The sequence below is a fragment of the Quercus robur genome, chromosome 1 (genome assembly GCF_932294415.1).
Source record: "Quercus robur chromosome 1, dhQueRobu3.1, whole genome shotgun sequence".
In the NCBI taxonomy this organism is placed as follows: Eukaryota; Viridiplantae; Streptophyta; class Magnoliopsida; order Fagales; family Fagaceae; genus Quercus; species Quercus robur.
The window spans coordinates 11,978,526-12,001,825 of record NC_065534.1 but is presented as its reverse complement, the minus strand read 5'-3'; the positions used below and the strand labels follow the sequence as shown (position 1 = coordinate 12,001,825).

Below are 23,300 nucleotides of genomic sequence, written 5' to 3'. Positions count from 1 at the left end.
GCATCTTACCTAAACTAATTTAAATCCAACCAATTTAGAACTTGCATTCTTGATGCAATTACAGGAAAAAAAAAACCCAAAAGAGCTAGTTTGTTTTATGATTTTTGATAAATTACTTGCAAGTGAGTCCCAATTAGCTCAACTAGCTGGTAAAATTTCTGGTCATTGAATTAGAGTTAGGGGAAATTTCTGGTTTGGTTTGATGGCCTGGCTCGACTGGCCTTTCCCTCACCCTAGCGGGCTCCTTTTATTGTGGTGGAGGTTTGCAGAAAGTGGAATTTGACCTTGTCAATATCCTTTAGATTTTCCCTTTAGTAAAAATTACTCAGTGTAACACTTCAAAAAAAAAATCTTGATAACTATCTAATGATGCTCAACCATTTGATGTTTAGGCTAAAAAACATGCCTATGTAATGATCCAATTGTCATAGACTGCATAGGTTGGAAATATATTTAGAAAAGAAGAAAACTATTTAATTGGTTATTATGCGGTTTCATCACCCTTCCAATTGTGAAGAATCTTCAAAGGATGTAGGAAATAATTTAGAGTGTCCAATTGGTTTGGGGTTCTGATTACAGTAATGGATGGGATACTATATGGGATACTATGTGCAGAAACTTTCACTTTTAGTTACTGAGGCATACAAGGATGCACATCAGAAGAGTGTCCAGGTCATGAGAATTTCCAGTTTTTTGTATTCGAAACTCTGACTTTCACCTTTGCCAATTGCCATAAAACCGAAAGTCTCAGCTTTTATATTTTTTAGGCCATGAAGGAGAGGATGAGTGATCTTGCTCAGAGCTTGGGAATGCCTCCAGGCATTGGTGAGGGTTCAAAGTAATTATTTCTTCATCTCATACTGTTATCTGAGATGCACTTCAATTTTGTATACGATTACAAACCAAGGCAGGGCTACTTGCTTGTACTATGACCTTGAATCCAGAAATGTTCTAAGGATGTCTTTTCCTTCATTCGGTTAGATTTGTTGTTGAAATTGTCATTCATTTTCCGGGTGCTAGTAATGTGTTTTTTTCATAATATGTGAAATGTCTTTAAAGAAAAATTAAATATGCTTTTGGTCCTTAATTAAGGATTGAATTGGGTTACTCAATTGGTTTCTAAATGGCATGCAACATAGAGAAGCCATTGGTAAAAATGCCACAGTTAAGATTTTATTTATTGGATTTGTGACTTGAAATGGAGAGGATCTTGTTCCATATGTAGAGACACTAATTTTGGATTTGTAATATATCAATACAAATCATGAAACAATTACACTCAATCAATTGCTCAAAGATAATCAATTTTCTTTAGTTATAATATCCAGGTAATTTTGGCAATTCCATAATCAATAATCTATATTCTCATATCCAGGTAAAATTGGCAATTCCTTCCCTGCCAAAAAAGATTTGAAAAGAATGAGTACTCGCTTGGGTTGAAATAGTGGAACCTCGTGGCCAGCCCCTCTCACTGTAGCAAAAGTTAACTGATCGTAGACCTCTGTCCATCCTCCTACCTATAAAAGAAGTTTAATTTTCAGATTAATATAACATTTCTTTGTGAGTATTTTTATCTACTTATCTATATATTTTTGTTAGTGTGTTGGAGGTTTTGATTGATTTTTGGTAAGAAATTGTGTTTAATTACCTGATCATCTTCGTTCCATGGATACCACAGAGTTTTAATGGTGAGATTGAGATGGCTGAGGGATAGCCTAGTGGCAGTCACTGGAACTACTGCATCTGTGTCCCCACTGCATCAACATAGAAGCAATGGCCTTTAAAAATTAGATCTTTCTCGTTGTTTATACTTCTTTATTACTTTTCAAATCAAAAACAATTGCAATTACACTGCTCATTAATCTTCTCATCAACATAGGGGCAATTGCCTTAAAAATTAGAATATTTACTATGCTTATTTTGTTTGTTTCGATATGGAATTGACCATGTTTATAAACAAAAGCTTTAAACTAAAAACAATAAGTAATCAACAATGCATGGGAGGCAAACACAGATGATCATAATATGCATGTAAGATTTTATAAAAAAAATTTAAAAAAATTTGCATCAGCATGTGAGAGCAACATATTGAGTATAGACTACAGAGTGATAATTTATAAAAAAATTCTCTCATAATTAGGATAAAGCATTCAATCTCAAGTTGTTCAAAATATAAATTGTTGCTAAAGGACTCTGGCTACAAATTTGAAGTTTAATACACCAAGAAGTCTACAAGGAAGATGGCTAGGCAAGCCCAAGGTTATGCTCATTATGCATATATAGGGCCTTCCAAATCAAGAGATGAAATCTAAAAGTGAAGGAGTCGCTGACTGCAAAAGAAGAACTTCTACCAACACTAATGTTAAAGTAATTCTAGAATCTAATTAAAAAAAAAAAAAAAAAAAAAACAATTATCTTATCTACCAGATTGTAATTGATTATCGGTTGCTTTCACATAAACCTACAATTTTTTTTTCACAACTCATATTCTGCCACATTGCAGTTATGACAAGAAGTTGTGATAAATTTTGTTATCTTAAACCTTTTCCAAATGTTATGGTGAAAAAGAAAAGAAATGGTGAAAATTTTTCATTGGGATGTTTCTGTGAGTAGACATTGTGAAATTGATTTTCAACAAAAGGATAAGTATTATTGGACTACGTAAGGATATTGTCCATATCACTATCAATGACTTTAAATTGCTCAGAGACTCAGAGGCCTACAAGTTCTAGTAGAGTGCTTCTTTTTACAGTGCGCATGTTATTGAATCAAAGAGCAGGTTAGAGAATTGTTCTTCTTATTTGTTGGGTCGTGTCAAAAATTTATTCACACAGGTTTTCTCAAGTATAGTCTTTTTGTTCATTGTTGTAGTGTCTCAATGTTGTCTTGCCACTTGTAGTTGTACGTAGCCCAATCCAAGTCACCAGCCAAAAATTACTTACCAGTATTGTAATGTGTATTAATACAAGTAATGTTAGTATAAAACCGATAGTACTTTAATTAATTAGAAAAATTGTTATCCTCAGCATTTAAAAACTTTTACCTGAAAACCCAGATTCGTAAACCAGCTGTAAACAACTTCTTGTATGTTGGCAACATAGAAAATTCAGAATCTGTCCAAATTTTGCCTGGTCCGATTCCGAGAACTTCACTACACAATAGAAAAGTATATATAGGAATCAGATGCATCATCAAACGCCTAGGATTATGTTTTCAATTTTAGAAACAAACAAAGTTAACAGCCTTATAGGTCAATTGATATTTTTTTAATGTTTCTAATGAAGATGTTCACGTTCAAATCACTCTTTCCCAATTATTGGATTATTAAAAAGTAAATACATAAACAAAAATTATTGACTCATTAAATAGTAAACCTGCAAACAGTCCAGTTGCGAAGAATTCCATTAACATTTGCATGCATTGCCTTTTGTACTTCCGGCCGATTATAATACTTCTCAGCATAATTTGCACTACATGGATCGTACTCAGAAAGCCTTCGACGCAATAGAGTATTTTTGAACCTTATAGGGCTCATGGTATTATCATGCGATGCCAAGCAAGTTGGTGTATAAATACTGTATTGATCTATGTTTCCAAGCTCCGTAGTGGCATGGTACATTGCTTGTTTACATGGTTGTGGTCTTTCACTTTCTACCACCTTGAAATCGCAATTCTTGAGAACTGATCGATATCTTGTATCAGATATCATTGAATGGCTCCACCAATATTCTATTGTTCCAATTTCGTCATAGTAATAATCAAAAACTGCATTTCCCACCTGCATAATTTGATTGAAATTTTTTAATTAGAGTTATGATCAAACTTGGTGTTCAAATTTGTGTTAATTATGTATTACTTACTATAAATCCTTTAAGGTTGAGGATAGGTTGCGAGAGTGCCTTATTATATTCTACAATTTTCTCTGCCAACTGGGGAACAAAATGCCCTATAAAAAGAATGAAAAGATTAGCTTATGATTATTTAGAATTACTCATAATTGTGTAATAATAAGTTATTAGTTGTTTGTTGCAAATATATATATATACACACACATACCAGCATAGCTCTCCCCAGCAATGTAGAATTCTCGATGTTTGTATTGTGGAAATCTTGACATCCATCTAGTTAGAAATACTAAAGCATCCTCAGCTGTGTCACAAAATTGGTAATGCATAGGATTCACTTACAACATAATCTTATGGTAATCTAATAATAATAATAATAATAATAATAATAATAATAATAATAAAATCATCATAATCTAGTACCAGTCCGTTTATCTCCGGAATTATTAAGGTCGGATCTTGTATTTGTGTACGAAAAACCAACACCAGCCGGCGATTCAAGAAATAAAAGATTTGCTTCTGTAAACATAAAAAGTAAACACATGATAGATTTTAACCACAAATTTGCAAAGATAAGGGTTCACCAACTTGCTGAATATTAATTATTTGAATAGTGGTTGTTACCTCTATTCCATGAATATTCATTGAGATAAAGTGATAAACCAGTCTTGTTAATCCTAAATGGCCCAATTTCCTCTGATGCTCCAAATGCCACCGATGAACAACCTGGCCCTGCACAATTACATAATGTATAATTAATATTTGGATAAAGTTTAGTTACAAAATTGGTTATAGTCTTAGGCTACAACCTTAATAAAATAAAAATTACAACATATTTTGAAAATCTAATCGTTGAATTGTATTTTCTTTACTCTCTTAATACATATGTCAAATTTTGTGTCAATTAGATATTATTTACTATATGATCTATAAGTTTGTATTTTATACATAATTTTAAACTACAAAATCTTGTAATTTAAACAATTTATTGAAGACATAGCTATTAATTTTTAATTTTCTAAAAATTTTGCAAGCATGGAGGTTATAAGAAAAAGATGTAATCCAATGTTGAATTTGTCAAACTTTGTCCAAACTAATTTCCTTAAAGCATTTGTTAACATTTCACATGAGGGATAACAAAATATGTACCGGGTACTTAGTTTAGAATTTCACTACATAATATCTGTATAACCCTTCTAATTTTTTATTTAAAAAAAAAAATATATATATATATATATATATACTATTTATGAGTATCTGTAGTTGTGTGCAACCTTTTCACAAATATATTATTTGTCTCCTTAGTAATCCACATTGAAGCACCTCATCTATGAGGTTATAACCTTCCCCCCCCCCTCTTTTTTTAGTAAACAGTAACACTTATTAGAACACATACAAAAATAGTAATATTAGTGTTTTAAATCGGGTTTGTAATACATTACATAATCAGAATACAACTACAAAAGGGTCTAACCCTTTTCATTAATAATTGTTATTATGCTATATATTTTTATATTAATTCTGATGTCGGTCTCCATTATTTAAACACAATTAGATAGTGACACGTTTTATTGTTATTGATGTTGATTTCAACTATTTAAACACAAGTAGATAGTAACAACTTTTATAGTAAGTAATGTTAGGAGGCAATAGTTTTCATAGTCATTTTTCACATATGGCAAATTATTATAATTAATATAATATCACTTTCATATAAATTCACTATTAACATCATCAATCACATCATATGTCATTTTAAATCAATTGTGCAAAAGTTGGTTAAAATTGTTGTATTCTTTAAACTCATTTTTTTGAATTGTTCTTCTTTAATGAAAGAAACTTATCATCGTCACCATTTGTGATTTCTGAATGCTTATTAATTCATGGCTTCTAATTAATTCTTGTTCTTGCTTCGAATGGAATGTTTTTCTGAAGTTCTACTTTTAATGTTTTCCAAAAGAGAAAGAAAGAAAAAACCCTATGTAATTCATGCTTCCTATATAAATGTTGTGAAGAGTGCTATCAAGATGGATACATTGTAACTCATTCCTAGTAGAGCTAGACTAGCACCCTAGAATTACAGGAGAAGAGTAGTCGGTGGAAATTAAAGATAAAAAGTGAGAAAGAAGCTAAACTAACCTCCGTTGAACCAAAGAACAAGAGGTTTCTTTTCTGGAAAAGCAGTGGCTTCTGTCAACCAGTAGAAGAGAGCTCGTCCAGGTTGCTCGTTGACCGTAACGTAGCCAGAAAATTGAGAAAATGTTACTGGTGGCTGTCCAGGCAGTGCTGAAATTCGATCTAGCTCTTGTTGTTTTGGCAAGGCAGCAATGGCAGTGGTGATGGTTGAAGAGAAAATGAGTGAGGACATGAAGAGAAAAAGGACTACACTTTGGAACACCATTGGACCCTCCTGCAAGCCAACTGAATAACTGATACCTGGATCAGAACTTGGTTAATAGTCAGCATAGCATCATAAATGCATCACAAGAAACCTCTCACTTATGGTTACAATAGTAATTATCCAGTTATCTAGAATGATAGTGACGTAGTATTTTCTCTCTCACGTAATTAAGGATGTTACTAATTAAAATCATCCAAAATAAGGAAATATTATGTCACTGTATTTTGGGAATATCTAGTGATTTTTCAATTGATAAAAACGTCTTAATGAGAAATTATTAGGTTCACTGGGAGGATTGCTGAAATAGTCCTCCCAACCAATGAAATAATTTCATTTATGCAAGTATGTGAGTTAGAATCCTAACCAGCACAAAAATTAAAATTCACTAGATGATATCACATTTGCATAAATAGAAGCGTTTTATTGGTTAGAAAGACTATAAAGACCACTTCAATAGTCCTTCTAGTGGACTTAATAATTTCTCAGTGTCAAGAGTCAAGCCACTGAATCTACTCTCACTCATTTAATTGAGAGTTTAAGATAAAATGAGCAAATTTTAAATTTAATTTTATAGGCCCATTAGTTCAAAGCTTAACCTTTTTTTTTAGAGAATTTTAGCCTACGACATCTGCTAATGATAGCTCTTTAGCATCAGATCAAGACACCAATCGGTTTTTTGTATAAACAGTGATTTAATCTCAGATCACTTATTCAACCATCAAAACTTAACCATTTAATTGAGAGATTAAGGCAAACCAAGAGTATTCTAACTCATTTAATTAGGATATTAAGGCAAACCAAGTTATTTAAGTTTGGATTAGAAAATCCGATTTTATAAAGGAATGTCATTTAACACATATGGTTCGTTTGGTTGAAGATAGAAAAGTGGGAGGATAGAAAATGGAATAGATGATGGAAAAGTAGGGAGATAAAAGAGATTTTAGTTCTAATTATTTGTGTTTGGTTAGAGAATGGAAATGTGGGGAATAGAAAATAGAGTTTGTATAAATTTACTCTCTCATGCTCCTATTACATGAATTTTTTTATACAAATATTTTATAAATGAAAAAAAAAATTATTATTTTGGAATAAAATAAGCAAGTAAAAAATTTAATAAATAACCCATAAAAAGAAAGAAAAGAAAAAAAAAAGATTGGTGGGCCAACCAACCTTTTCTCCTCCCCATTTTCTCTCCGATTTGGAGGGCTAAAAAGTGGTAGGCCCAGGGGAAAAAAACCGAACCCAACATTTTCTCTCCCCCCAAATCACTCTAATCAAACACCCTTCCCAGCTAAAATTTCTCTTATTTTATCTACTCCATTTTCTATCTTCCCTATTTTCACTCCAATCAAAGTCATCAATAGTGTTATTCATTATCTATTGAAAAACATAGTTTTGCATTACATACAACAAAATTGCAGAAGCAAACACAAGGATCTAATTTATTTATGAGAGATAACATACAATTTTAATTCTACAACAAAGAATACAAAACATACCTTAATGTGATGATTCTAAAAAACAAAATAGAAGGTCAATTTTAGGAAACCTTCTACCTTTACCCTAATTCCACTTGGTGCCCAAGATGTGTAGTCTCTTAATCAATTCTTTGTACTTTTCATTAAGATCTTTCTAAGGATTAAGAAGTAAAAGAAGATAGTTTGGGTTGAATTCGAGGCCAACCCAGCCTCCAAGAAGTGTGGAAAAGATGAGATAGGGAATTAGAGAGATTAGGTACTGGTTTGGGTTAGTTCTTCAATGATTCCATTATTGAGATCCTTGTTCCCCTTTATACACTTCAGTTGTTAGCTATTTGTAACAATTCTGGTATTCCTAGACAACTAACTACTAATTCTAGTATTCCTAGCCAACTAAGTACTTTAAATTCAGTTGCGGGATATTTGTAACCAATTCTAGCAACTAAGTACTTTAATCTAATGAACTAACTATTCTAGCCAACTAAGTACTTTAAACTAATGAACTAACTACTTTCTCAATTCTACTATTCCCAGCTAACTAACTAACTACTTTCTCAATTACAACAAATTATTACATCTCAATCTATTAAACATCAGCGCAGCTTTGACACATCTGTAACCTCCTAACTAAAGTACACTCATTTGTAACAGTTTCACGCAACTAACCTCATACTGACCTTAACAAGTTCTTTTTCTTGTGTTATGATCAGTTCGTTTGAAGAGAGATACAAGAGAAAATTGTTTACTTTCCTTTTAATCGTATTTATGTTTTAACTGTCTAGGTATTTATTTTATTAAATAACTTTTATTAAATAACCGGTTGATTATTTAATTGGACTTGCCTTTTTGGGCTAATGCAATTGGGTATTAATAAGTGGCTTGAGTTGGGATCAATGGAACAAATAAGACTTTAACTCCAATACGCTTCGGGCTTCCATTAGCTCCTTGACAAGTCCAAAGTTAACATTAATTACATAACAAGTACCATTGTGAAAAATATACTTACACTCTAGGCTTTATAGTCTTCACAAATAAAACATCTGATTTCATCATCGACTATGAACTACGTTTTTTAGTTTATAAGAAACTTGTGATTTATATCTTTTGTAACTAAAGCACATAGATTACATATCATGCATCTCAAGGACTATATGATAATGTCCAATTAGTTCATGTGCAAAATAGTCTCATGTAATTAAATACTATTACTTAAAATATGACAACAAATTGGATTTTAAGGCACAAACCCAAACATTGTCTTCCAAATAAAAGAAGATATAGGTTTCTAAAATTAAATTGTTTAATTTAACCTCTAGTGAAAGAGTGGTATTTAAATACTAAAGAGTGGTATTTAAATAAAGTAAAGGGTAATTTAGAGAAGTAACCAATTCATGTCTATTAGTTTTTCAAAGGGGTATATATTTTGGGACATCTTAAAATAGAATACAAGGCAAATGAATAAAAATCTTATATCTCACTTTTTTATTCCACTTTATACTCCACTAATTACAACTTTTTAGTTCCCACATACTCCTTTTCCTTTTCATTATAACATAACCAAAATTTAAAATAGAAAAAAAATTTCGACACAGGAATTTTTATTTATGGCCAAAATATAGAATGAAAATAAATTCTCTATCATACTTTTTTGTATTTTCTATTTTATTTTTCATCAACTGCAATATATAATGTGTTTATTTATTTATTTATTACTTATTTTATAAGGAAAGTGAAAAGAATACATGATGATGGTGCAAAGGAAAAAATATCGTAAAAAATTTCAACAACAAAGGAAAACCACTTGGACTTTTAATTTTTCAAAATTGGCCTGTTAATTTACTTTTATTATAACAAATTATCTGTAATTAATTGGCTAATATCCCATGTGGTGGATAGTCCTAGAAAAACTTGTTTATCTGGAGGATCTGATTTGGAGTTTGGTCATCCTTCCACAAATATTGAATCCCTTTCATGTTGGCTTATAATGAAATTAGTGCACCAAATTTGATTAATTGATTAAATTATTAGTTCTTCCGGTTGAAAAACAAATTTCAAATTATGACTTAGCTGAAATCATGAAAATGATTTAGTTATTCCTCACAACTGAGAAAAGGGCATATTTATTAGATGACTTATGAGTGACCTTGAATTTGTGTGCTACCTATATATTACATACAATTTGATTGAACTTGACAAATGAAAAAAATGATTAAATGATGACTAATAAGTGACCTTGTATTAGGCGCACCTGCAATTTGGTTGAACTTGACAAATGAACGTAATTCCAAAGTGTTGGATATAAAAATATGAGTGGAAGTACCAACTGAAGAAAAAATAAAGAAGTCAATGAATTAATATTAACATAAACGGATAAAGATTAAACTTTTAGTTTCACTTTTGGGGGTTAAAGTTTCTATTTAGAGCATCAATGCACTAGACATGATACGATACAGACACTTATCTAATTTTAGTTTGGTTTTTATGTGCATTGTCTTTTTTGGTTCTTCAAGATATCAACTAGTTTTGTTGGAAATCTTTTCTTCTTTTCTTAGCAAATTAGAGATTTTTTATAATGGGATTGTAGTAAGGATTTTATTAACAATAATATTTATGTTGTTATATATATAGGGTCATGTTATCTTGTGCCCTTAGGAAAATTGTTAATAAATAATTTTAGGAAAGTTTTGACACAATTTCATAGGAAATATAAAAAGCGATAAAAAATTTTTAATTTCTTTTTCTTTTTCCATAAAAAGTTTCTAAAAATATATCTTAAACCAGTACCCTTAAGGCATTGATTAAGATTTTCCATATATATATATATATATATATCCCTCAATTATGGAAAATTATTAGGTATTCCCGGAGTACCATAAATGCGTACTCCCTCCTCTCACGGGAAATTATTGTGTACTCCCGAAATATCATAAATGCGTACTCCCTTCTCTCACATGAATGGTGAATCCCACCATGAATTTAATTAGTGGGACCCACTATTTATGTGAAAGGAGAAAGTACGCACTTACGGTACTCCGGGAGTACCTAATAATTTTTCCCCTCTCACATAAATGGTGGGTCCTACCATGAATTTAATTAGTGGGACCCACTATTCATGTGAGAAGAGAGAGTACACATTTATGGTACTTTGAGAGTACACAATAATTTCCTCTCAATTATATAGTATCAAACTTGATTTCTATTTCACCAAAAAAGAAATTGAATTTCTTTAAAATATTCTTACCACATAAGCTACTTTGCTTAGTTGTTAAATTTAATTTGTTCAAAGACTCAAAATCGATGGGGTTCTCCCTTTCCTTTGTGACTCATATAGAGTGGGATAACTGGATAATTGCATTTTCATTTTGTTTTTCTAGAGGTATGTTCCCCCCGCCATTGAGGCAGCTTGTAAGGGAGATACCCCTGCTTGTTTTCCACCGTAGTTTCTTTGAATGAATATGCGTGCAGTTTATCAAAAAAAAAAAAAAAAACTGGATAAGATCAACATTTTTTTTTTTCCTTCAAGTCTCAAATGTTACAATCTATCCCATATGTATCATCAACATTAATTGCATGAGGAATTAAAGAAGTTAGGGGGTGATATTATATCTCTGTTTAGGAAAAGAGTTTAGACTTCATGGAATATTACAAATATTGGTTTCATATGATGGTTATGATCTCGGCCATCGAGGCACTATGTCCCAACGGCTATGGTACCGACTGTTGACCTATATTCTTGCCTTAAGAAACATCAGTTTGCTGCACTGTTTTCTCTCTTTATTCATAAGACTGTAAACAAGTTGAATCTTATTTAGTTTTAGTTTTAGTTTTAATTTTATTTCAGGCTAGTTGCTAATCCGTGTAATGCATGGGAATAGCTACTGGATGAATTTTTTTTTAAAACCATTATTTTTTAATTAGAGTAGTAAGCAAAAATGCATGAAATTAAAAAAAAAATATATATATATATATATATATAAATTGAAAGAAATAGGACAAAGTTTTATTAAAATATATATATATATATATATATGTATATATTGAAAGAAATAGGACAAAGTTTTATTAGTTAGATAGAGGAAAAAAAATGTCTTATTTATTAGTTATTTTGGGGAAGGAACTAGAGACAGAATGTTGCGTCTCTAGTTTAGTTTGTGTTGTATATATAGATATGTACAAGATAGGGTGTAATATATATACCAAAAGGTGCCTATTGAAAGGTCATAACCCTTCAAATTAAATATACCAAAAGACGACTATTGAAATTTCATAACCCTTCATATTGGATATATCAAAGGATGTCAATTGAAATATCATAAGCTTTTATATTGGATATATATTAAAGGAGTTTATTGACCAAAAAAGTTCCTATGAATGAAAATGTGTCTATTGATCGAAAATGAGCCTATTGAATGAAAAAGTGTCTATTGACCGAAAAAGTGACTATTGAATGAAAATGTGCCTATTGACAAAAAATGTACATATTGAATGAAAATGTGTCTATTGAAGGTTCACAATCATTTGGGTATAAATAGTAGTTCATATTCATTTGGTAACTTCTTCTCAATTTCTTATCTTTCATCTTTCTTAGAAACACAAGAAACCTGTGCGTCTTCACTAAAATTGCTTGTTTGTTTTGTTTAGACCCCTGTACACTTAGATTGTTTAACCTAATTGATTAATCAAGTTGATACTTAGGTTTATTATGAGATCAAGGTTAAACACAAACAATCATATCATAAAGTGTAGAAAAAATAAAGAAGACAAGCGATATGATTACCTAGGGAAACCAATAAAACCAACAGTTTCAAGGTAAAAAAGCTTGGGGAGGATTTGACCTAATCTATCCTCAAGGCAACAAATTCACTATGATAGAATGAAAGTTTTACAATAGATTTAAATCCTAAATCTAAAGCTACCTCTTGTAGTACTTAGTCACACGACCACGTGTAGTTCCGAATCGACGGACTCTTCTATCGGAATTTGTTACACACAAACACTCACATTTGTGACTCTGAGATCCCACTCAAAACTTTAAATCATCAGCTATGTATGATTTTGTTGCAGCAACTTCAGATCTATCAATTCTAATAATGTAGATGGAATTCCGGTAATGACTTTGAAATGAGAAGGCTCAATATATTTTAGATCTCAAAAAAGCACCTCCAAAGTCATAATAAAACGTGTATGAAGGTTTCCTTTAAATACTAGGAGAATTAGATCTGAAACTCTAACACTTAATGGGCTTAATGAGCTGTTGGACTTTAATTAAATTCTGTAGATTTGTGTCTCGATTGGTCAAACCTGGCATGTTTCAAATTTCCTAAACTTGCAGTTTCCTTTTTCTTGTATTCTGACTTGCAGCACCTTTAGCATTGTCTAATAAACTTATAGACTTAGGAATCTATATCTAGATAAGTTTGTGTTCACAGTTTGCCAATTATTTTAAACTTTTAGAATCTAACAATCTTCTCCTTTAGCAATTCGTGAAAAAACTTACATACATAATGAAATGCTCAAATACAGGAACAACCCAATTACAATAAAATGTCCAAATACATCATAAATTTCAATCTAATACTTCTAATCCAAAAATTGAAAGAAGAGGCAGAAGGTCTTGATCAGAATGTACTTGTCTTTCCTGAAACACTCAAAAGAGCACATCAACGCATGTGTGGAAATAAAGACAAATAAACAACAAATAACAAATATGCAAACTAACTCTCCCCCTGAGTTAGATACATAAAAATAAAAAATAAAAATAATCTCCCCATTTCAAAACAATTTCATCTAAAAAAATTTCATCTCCCCCTAAATAAAAACAGTTAAAAACCTTTTCAACATGATTCTTAAATTTCATCTATTTCTTTCCCTTTTTGTCACATATTGACAAAGACAGCCCAATTAGAAGGTAGACAAAAAACATACACAACAGAGGGCAAGAAAAAATAGAGAATCAAGGAACACAAAAGAATTATGCTCTATAGAAAATAGAGGCAACTCCCCCTATGAAGAACAAAAAGTTTTAAAAACAGCTTTCTCCCCCTATAAAAATAGGAAAAACAAAACAAGTTTTGGGAAAAACAGTTTTGGGGAAAATTTAGGAGGCGAGGAAAAAAAATACAAACCAAAAAAAAAAAAAAAGAAGCTAAGGATTCACATTAATAGAAATATTCTCTCTTTCAATATATGCAAACTTGATAGTATGTTACTCATAAATAGATGCATGCAAACATTCCAGGCACAATTAGTTAAGATTGTACAAAATAGATCTTAATGATATAAGAAAATTAGCATGCAATGTTTTTTTTTTTTTTTTTTTTTTTGTGTCAAGATATTTTGAACTCAAATCAACCTTAAGATTAGAGAAAATATTTGCACATTTATCATCCACCATATCTCAAAAATATATATCCAATTTTTAGTAGTTCACAAATCAAGAAAAATAGCAAATATTAAAATGTACAGAACTTAAAAATTAATCAATCAATTTTTAAATCAAGTTGAGTGCCCAATTTAGCAAAGTGTATGCATGTTGTGTGTGAAACTATGAGAGATATGACTACAAAAATGCAAGATAGATAAAGAAAACAATGCAATGCATGTGAATCCAAACACAAATGATGCATGAAAAAACTGATCGGTCAAGAATCTAAAACTAAAATTTTCCAATTTCGATTGGTCGAACATCAATCGAAAGAGGCAAAGAGTTTTGAACACAAAAGCTCATAGGTATGATCGGTCGAACAAAGTACAAATCCTCTTTCAAGCCGTTCATTTTCAAAAAGTTGAAAAAAATATAAATGGTAGAATACGGTTGGTAAGCTTTTTCTTGGTTTTTTTTTTATTTTTTTATTTTTTAAATGTTTCCTATTTGTATTTGTCTTTTAAACTTTTCCTTCAAATCGATTTGGGAATCTCTTTCAATCTATTATATGACAAATTTTATAAAACTATCAACATCTATTATTTAAATAAGTCATATGACTCTTTTTTTTTTTTTTTTTTTTAAAGAAGACTTAAATTTTATTCAGAATTCGAAAAAGGAAGTACATCATGAGCACATGTGTGCATAATTTGGCTAGGACACTCCTCAACATTTGTAGCATGCTGAGCTAGTAAATTGGCAAGGACATTTCCTTGCCTTTTAGGTTGCGTTTGGCATTAGTTTAAAAAACCAGCTTATTTTACTATTTAGCTTATTTTTGCTACTATTTATGGGTCTCATTGTATTTTTTGGTACTATTCATGGGTTCCACTATACTATTTCAACTAACTTTTACATTTATCTTCAATACTTTCAACAAAAAAATTTTAGTTTTAGCTAAATAAGCTATTCCTAAATGGACACTTAGTATGTGTAAAAGCAAAAGTTCTGTAACTCTGAACGTGGTGGAGGATTCCTGAAACATTGTTATGAACAGAGGAGGGCACACCCAGACCTTGGATCAAATTACAGATGCTTAGGGAATCACTCTTAAAGGTCGAATCCCTGACCCCTACGTTCATTAAATTTGAAGAAAATCTAAGGTTACTGGTTCAACCAATGACTCTATGATGTGGATTTCATAGGTTATAACCACATGGTAAAATAAAAAAATAAAAAGATTAAACAGAAAAATAACTGATCAAATGAAAACAATCCATCTAAGTTGCACAAAATATAAAAATACATGAAAATGATTTGTAGAAAATTTTCCTTTGAACCAATTCATAAATAAACATTTTTTTGCTCTTTTATCCTTTCAATAAACTTCCCTTATTTTAGACCTGTTAAAAAAAATTACAATTTACCCGCTTATGGTTTGGCCAAAATTTAAGTTACATACTTGTGGTTTAAAATTTGACACATTGCTCACCTGAGATTAGTTCAGTTAAATTTCCTCAACCCACATCTGTTAAAAACATAACTAAATATGTGATTTTGCTTTACTTTTATGTTTTTCTCCTCCAAAAACACAAAAAACATAAAAATACAAGATCAAATAAGATTCAAAAGAGTCTAATAGAACACTTGCATCATGGGATTTTAAACCACAAGTAGACAAGTTAAATTTTGATTAAACCTCAGGTGGGTAAAGTGTCAAATTTTAAACCAGTAGTAAATAATTTAAATTTCAGTAAAATCACAAGTGGGTAAGTCATAATTTTCTTAAAAAAATAGAAATGACGAGAAAGTTTGGATTGGGCTTATTTCTAGCGCGTCGGAATTTTCCCTTTTTTTTTTTTTTTTTTATACACGCGTTTCACTGTTTCAGGAGACAAAGAGCACTGTTCATGCACTGTTCACACATTTTTATTCAGAAAAAAATATTAAAAATAGGTCCCACTGTACTATTTACATATTTAAAAATTATTTTGTTATAGTGTTTTCAGTTTTTAATTTTCAATTTTCAGCAAAATAAGTTATATCTAAACTGATCCGATAACGTTAAAAAGTAGCTTATCCTACGTTTCCTCTGGTCAAAACTAGCCCAATGGAACCAAAGGCAGAACCCAATAGGTCGGTCTCGTCTCTTGTGCTGGCCAACAAAAATGGGGATGAAATCCAACAGAACCTAATTTGCTCGATTGGCCCAATGGAACCAAAGAGAGAACCCAATAGGTCTCATCTCATGTGCTGACCATCAAAAAATGAGATGAAATCCAATAATAGAGCTCCATTGGTCCAATGGAACTAAAGACAGAACCCAATGGGCCAACAAAACAAACTTGTAGTAATGTCCAAGTATGACAATTTGGGCTTTTAATACCATAATACTTTCTTTGAAGAGAGATGGGCCTAGACCTTACGAATCTTTTGTCTTATAGCGTTCATTTTCCCTTCTTCATTTTTTCGTTAATCGCTGAACTGCTAATTCTGTTGCTCATAGCTTCGGCAATGGGCCTATTTGTTGGGTTTGTTTGTGGGTATCTCATCCTGTTTTGAAATCATCCCTTTTCAAAGTATAATATTTTTAAACTTCATTTTCTAAGTACTAATCTTCTTTCAAGCAGTTTATTTTCAAAAAGTTGAAAAAATTAAGTACTACAAAACGGTTGGTAAGCTCTTTTGATTTTTTTTAAAGATGTTTTCTATCTATAATATATTATAAAAGTTGGATTCCAGAACTAGTAGATACATACTACGATAACACTTATTCATTTTTAAAGTATTCTATAATAACACGTGGCAACTTCTTATATTTAATTGGTATGATTGGACAAACAATGCCACGTGTTCAAATATTATTTGTATATGTCAATGTATTTGCCATAATATTAGACACGTGGCATATAATTAAAATTTGGAATGAAATAAATACATTTCTTTAGTATGGTAATTAAGTTCACATTTTTATTCTTATTTATGACCACTAATTCTTAATTTGTTATTTGTCAATTTATTTTCCTAGCGATTCCCATTCCAAAGACTATTGAAGTATATGTGTAATCAAATTAGATACATTAGATATTGATATTTTTTAAAAAACTTATTTTTGAACCATAATTAAAGACATCACAATTAGAAAAGAAGCCTGGAAGTCTTTTTATATTTTCACTCTTTTTTCATTTATCTACATGTATTTCATCCTCTTCCCCAACCTTTCATCTTCCTCGTCCCTTATATATATGTGTGTGTGTGTTCTCTCTCTATCCCTCTTATGACCAACAAACTTAGAAATTTTGATGAAAATTTTGTTTCACAGTTGCATTTTAATTTTTGTTCTCCACTATTAGAGGTACCTCTCTCTCTCTCTCACACACACACACATGTTAACCCGCGTCTATAATATATTAATCTCTAACTTTATTCTCTGATTTGCTTTAATACTTTGCATTTTACATATTGCTTTTTGTATATGGAATTAAAGATTGAACAATATTTAAGACAAAAGATTGATTTATGTATTTTTATTGTTTAGAAATTGTCGTTATTATTTTGATGTTAATGCGAATATATATATATATATATATATGTGGGGGTAAAATTCGCCAGTCAACGTTGGGCCATGGTACCTGTACTAAGCCCAACCACAATAGGAAGCGAAGACATGGGCAGAGGACCCCCCAGCCCAATCATGTTGGGCTGGGCTTGCTTAAGGGGCGTCCGAGGAGGAGTACCTCCTCGAACGCACCAAATGGGAGTCCGATTCACACCCTTTACATGGTGAAAGGCCATCCCAAATCAAGGAAGAATGCAGGACGTTCAAAGGGGGGGGGGGGGGCAATCACAACTGCCGCATTAAATGCAGGGAAGCCACTTTTCCAGCCGCATTAATGTGGAAAGGACAGGAGAACATAATTATCTTGGCCAGTGCAACTCACAGAAAAGAAGGAAGATGTCCTATGGGACAGGCACTTAAGTAGAGGCCCAGATGATTAACAAGTGTAGGGTCATTATCGTTCGAAGGATGCTATATAAGAGAAGAAAATCCCCATGGCCAAGGGATCGGGAGAAGAAGGAGAAAAAAAGAAAAAGGAGTTGGAGGAACAAAGCATAAGATACAGCCCCACGGACTGTTATCCCAAGAAGCTTAAAGGAATATCCCCACGTCCAAATGGTTGCATGGCTTGCTTATAACTACGTTTACTCTGTCAAGACCTAGTTCTGTAACCTACTCTCTATAAATTCATTGTTGAGAAACTTTTGGCCCAGAATCGCTTGCCTGTTGGGCCTGAGCCCCAAAAACCACCCCTACAATATATATATATTGGTTTTTTGATTGGTGGGTGATTTTTTTTTTTTGGGAGAATCAATTAGTAGGTGATGTTCAATTTTGTTATTTTGTATAACTTTTGTCCAATTGTGATCCAAATGTTTATTAGTATTTTCATGATTATGGAATTTATTGTGTATATGAAAGTTTCTAATAGTCACATTTTTGTATCCAGTATTTAGGTTAGAATTGTTTATATTCATCCATAAATTATACAACGTTTTCCTTTCATGTTTCAAAAAAGAAGTTTTAACTTCGTTTTCATGTTTCAAATAAGAAGTTTTAACTCCATTTTTATGCAATTGCAACCTGCTAAAAGATGGTTACATATTGTTTTATATATTCTTATTAAAACTCACTACTAACATACATGATAAAAATTGACACTCTACATTTAAAGGAAAACATTTTTTTAGATGTTTTACTTTCCCCTAATTTGCATCTCATTATCAAATAAATTTTATTATCCTTTTTTTTTTCCTTTACATTAAGAATAATATAAATATATTATATATCATACTATAGTCTCAAATTTTATATAATAATTGTGGGGCCCAATAATTTGTGGCCCTGGCCCATTTTTACATTGGGGCCCAAGGCCCGAGCCAAGGAAGGGTATAGCCGAGGATGGGTAATACAAGTCCAAATAGTCTTGAGACACAGCCGAGGATGATTTTGTCCTTGGCATATCCAAGGTCCCCCTGGAAGAAAGAGCAAAAACGGTATAGGAACAGTTTAGGAAAAAATCTAAAATATCTATGTCAATAGAGAAGGAGACGCTGGATAGTATAACGACCAAGGACAAAGGGAAAGCTGTCATTACTGTCATTCAATACTCTGCACCTGACAGAGCCATGCTCTTCAACTTTTACAACCACCCCCAACCACTCTAGGTATGGGCTGACAGGACAGGTCTTAAGTCCTAGGAAAGTGAGCTCATACATGGACGCTGGTGAGATGATAAATGCCCGTATAAAAGGATAAGAGAGGCAGTGTGAGAGAGGGGGGGGACAACCCGTCCTCCCAACCATGGTGTCCTAGAAGCAAGGAGAATAAGAAGAGCATAGAGCTCCCCAGACTCCCCAGATGAGATTTACTGACCAGAGCCAACCCGAACTACCACCCGGTGACCAAGACCTAGCCTTTCAAACTCACGCTCTATAAGTGATATTGTTTGAGCCTTTTTACGTGCGAACCCAACATTATTATGGGTCGTTACAAATTGAGTCCTTACAATTGGCGCCGTCTGTGGGAAAGGCTTGTGTCTTGGCATAGGTGGTGGGTTGAGACAATCCCTCACATCATTTCCAACAGCCGGATGTAGTGTTCTAGCATAAAGTTCCACTAGGGGCTACGTTTTTTCACTAGGGGCTGCGCTTCGTAGCGTCAGCAGCACGGATGGTTCTAGGGGCTTGGCCAAGAAGCTAATCCCCCTAAACCAAGGTCCCACGCCATAGCCGAGGGGTTAATTCCCCCAACTATTTAAAAATCAAGTTTTGGACAGAACTAAGGTATTGCATGGTCCTCGGACTCAAACCTATGGGGAAACCAACTACTTAAAAATCAAGTTTTGGACAGAACTAAGGTATTGCATGGTCCTCGGACTCAAACCTATAGGGAAACCAACTACTTAAAAAATCAAGTTTTGGACAGAACCAAGGTATTGCATGGTCTTCGGACTCAAACCTATGGGGAAACCAACTACTTAAAAAATCAAGTTTTGGACAGAACCAAAGTATTGCATGGTCCTCGGACTCAAACCTATGGGGAAACCAACTACTTAAAAAATCAAGTTTTGGACAGAACCAAGGTATTGCATAGTCCTCGGACTCAAACCTATGGGGAAAGCAACTACTTAAAAAATCAAGTTTTTGACAGAACCAAGGTATTGCATGGTCCTCAGACTCAAACCTATGGAAAAGTCAGCTACTTAAGAAGAATTCTAAGTCGCTCAGTCCTCGGACCAAATACCAGAAAAGGCTAAGGCTATGAAGGTCATTAGGCAGTTAGCGAAACGCCTTAATTCTCAGCGACCTGCAGGGGCTGTTCATTTTGGGTTATATATCCTCGGATGATTACTTCCTACACGGCACTGAACATTTGGCCATCATCTCATTCAAGTTTGGGGTATACAACCCATTTTCAGGTCGGTCTTATTGTACACGATAGCTCCAATAAGTTCATAATAACATCTTTTTTCTTGATAAGAGATTTCGGCCCTAAGTATTGTTTTCTCAGGTCGGCGTTATTATGCCAGACAGCTCTAATAAGCTCATCATAATATCTTTTTCTTTTTTCTTAGTAAGGGTTTCTGCCCTAAGTATTATTTGTTCAAATCAGCATTATTATGCCGGATGGTTTCAATAAGCACAGAGCCAGGCCTTTTTATTAACTGGGATTTCGACCCTAAGCATCGTTCGGAATGTAAAAATAAAAAAAGAAGTCATATGGTAGTACTTTTATTCACGGCATAACCATTTCAAAAAGAAGAGGTAGAATATACGAAATAAAGCAATGATGATTTTTATTAATATAAAGAGGTATTACAGCGTACAATGAAGGGCTTAAACAAGCCTATATAGAAAACAAATTACAAAAACAATAAAAAAAAAAAAAAAACAAAAACAAAAACAACAACAACAACAACAATAAGACAAACAAACAGCCAGAAGTCTTTTTAAGCTCTGTTCCGAAGTCTTTCCAAATTTTGCCCCAATAGCACCCATATTGAGAGAAGGACCTCCCTTGGTGGAAAATGAGAAGAAGAGGAAGAAGGAAAAGCACCAAGATGGATCTGGTGATGGGAAAAAAGAAGAAGGGAAGGCAAAAGAAGGCACCAGTGAAGGATGAGAGGAAGAAGCAAGGATACTATGTCCCTGTGTCAGTCTTGACTCTTAACACGCTGGTGCCATGTTAGCTATGCTCATAAGAGAGCGGCTGGTACTGATAATGGGTGACCCCAGCTCAGTCGCATCAAAAGTTTGACGCGACGAGCCTCTGCTTCGGATTTTGGCTGAAGGGAGGATGAGAGATATCTTGAGCCTCTGCCATCCCTGTCCTGACCGAGCCATCTTAAGTTTCGGAGGGACAGAACGCTTCTGAGAAGGATGTGATCTTTTCATCCCCACTTCTACTTCAAATGTGTCACACTATAAGCTGTGGCTATGCTGATAAGGAAGACTTAGAGCACAGCCTGAGGGTTGAGGCTTTAGGAAGGTTAAAGAGTCTTTACGCGAAGGGAATACCCTCTTGTTTGGCTTCTTATATGGAAGGTGAATTCAGTGGCATTTAATCCGTACATATCTCCAAGAAGATTTGCAAGTAAGGTAGCGTCTGTTCAACTCCCCAACGTCATCTGTAACTGTCAGATTTGATTGGCCTCGTAAAGGAAATTTATTAAAGACGCGCCTCGTACATTGAAACGAAGGGAGCACATCGTGTGTAAATCTAGAAGAATGTCTCGTAACCTAGCGCATTTCCTAAGTAGATGAAGAGACGCCAACATTAATGAAGGGCAGAGCTAAATGAACCGTAATAAAGGCTTGGCATCATCAAAACCCTCCTCTTCGACCAAGAGGTCGGACAGCAGGATTTTGAGGGGCTATTGTGGGGCCCAATAATTTGTGGCCCTGGCCCATTTTTACATTGGGGCCCAAGGCCCGAGCCGAGGAAGGGTATAGCCGATGATGGGTAATACAAGTCCAAATAGTCTTGAGACACAGCCGAGGATGATTCTGTCCTCGGCATATCCGAGGTCCCTCTGGAAGAAAGGGCAAAAACGGTATAAGAACAGTTTGGGAAAAAATCTAAAATATCTATGTCAATAGAGAAGGAGACGCTGGATAGTATAACGACCAAGGACAAAGGAAAAACTGTCATTACTGCCATTCAATACTTTGCACCTGACAGAGCCATACTCTTCAGTTTTTACAACCACCCTCAACCACTCTAGGTATGGGCTGACAGGATAGGTCTTAAGTCATAGGAAAGTGAGCTCATATGTGGACGCTGGTGAGAGGATAAATGCCCGTATAAAAGGATAAGAGAGGCAGTGTGAGAGAGGGGGGTGGGGGGGGGGGGGACAACCCGTCCTCCCAGCCATGGTGTCCTAGAAGCAAGGAGAATAAGAAGAGCATAGAGCTCCCAGACTCCCCGGATGAGATTTACTGACCAGAGCCAACCCGAACTACCGCCCGGTGACCAAGACCTAACCTTTCAAACCCACGCTCTATAAGTGATATTGTTTGGGCCTTTTTACATGCGAACCCAACATTATTATGGGTCGTTACAAATTGAGTCCTTACAATAATCTTTCTAAGTGTTATATAAAAAATGTTAATATATTAAGAGATTTTTAGCGTACTTTGAATGTAATATTATTAACTCAAATAATAGAAATAAAATTTTATTTGTTGTTCCATTGATAATGTCTATTGATTAGCAATGATTGGAAGCAAAATTTTTTTTTTTTCCAGGATTATGATTATGTTTTTGTTAAATTGCTACTTTTACCTAATATTTTAAATAGCAATACTTATGAGTTTTCATACATCACAATAATAAAAATACTAATTTGCAAAAATCTTTTTTTGAAAAAGTGTGTAATGCACGGGCCTATTTCTAGTTTATATTTATTTTTTAAACTTTTCTTCCAAATCAATTCGGGGAATCTCCTCCAATCTATTATATTACGATTTATAAAATTATCATCATGTATTATTTAAATAAGCCACATTTGGCAAATTTGATTCATTAAATATGAAAAAAGTTTAAAGTTATTGGCTCAACCAATTACTTTGTGATGTGGGTTGCACGGTTATAACCACATGGCCAACCAAATAAAAATATAAAAAAGATTTTTAAAAAAAAAACACCGGAT

At 33.1% G+C, this 23,300-nt stretch overlaps 1 protein-coding gene across 1 annotated transcript; it reads right to left on the bottom strand.

Annotated features, from left to right (window-relative positions):
- Positions 1 to 1,321: 1,321 nt before the first annotated feature.
- On the bottom strand, positions 1,322 to 6,250 carry LOC126713667 (serine carboxypeptidase 24-like). The gene is made up of 9 exons (XM_050413500.1): positions 5,985 to 6,250; positions 4,470 to 4,628; positions 4,269 to 4,364; positions 4,057 to 4,149; positions 3,861 to 3,946; positions 3,375 to 3,778; positions 3,044 to 3,151; positions 1,649 to 1,754; positions 1,322 to 1,517 (listed from the first exon to the last, which is right to left on the bottom strand). Exons 1-9 carry the CDS (start codon positions 6,244 to 6,246, stop codon positions 1,350 to 1,352), a joined length of 1,482 nt encoding a protein of 493 aa, XP_050269457.1. The 5' UTR covers positions 6,247 to 6,250; the 3' UTR covers positions 1,322 to 1,349.
- Between the last annotated feature and the right edge of the window lie 17,050 nt (positions 6,251 to 23,300).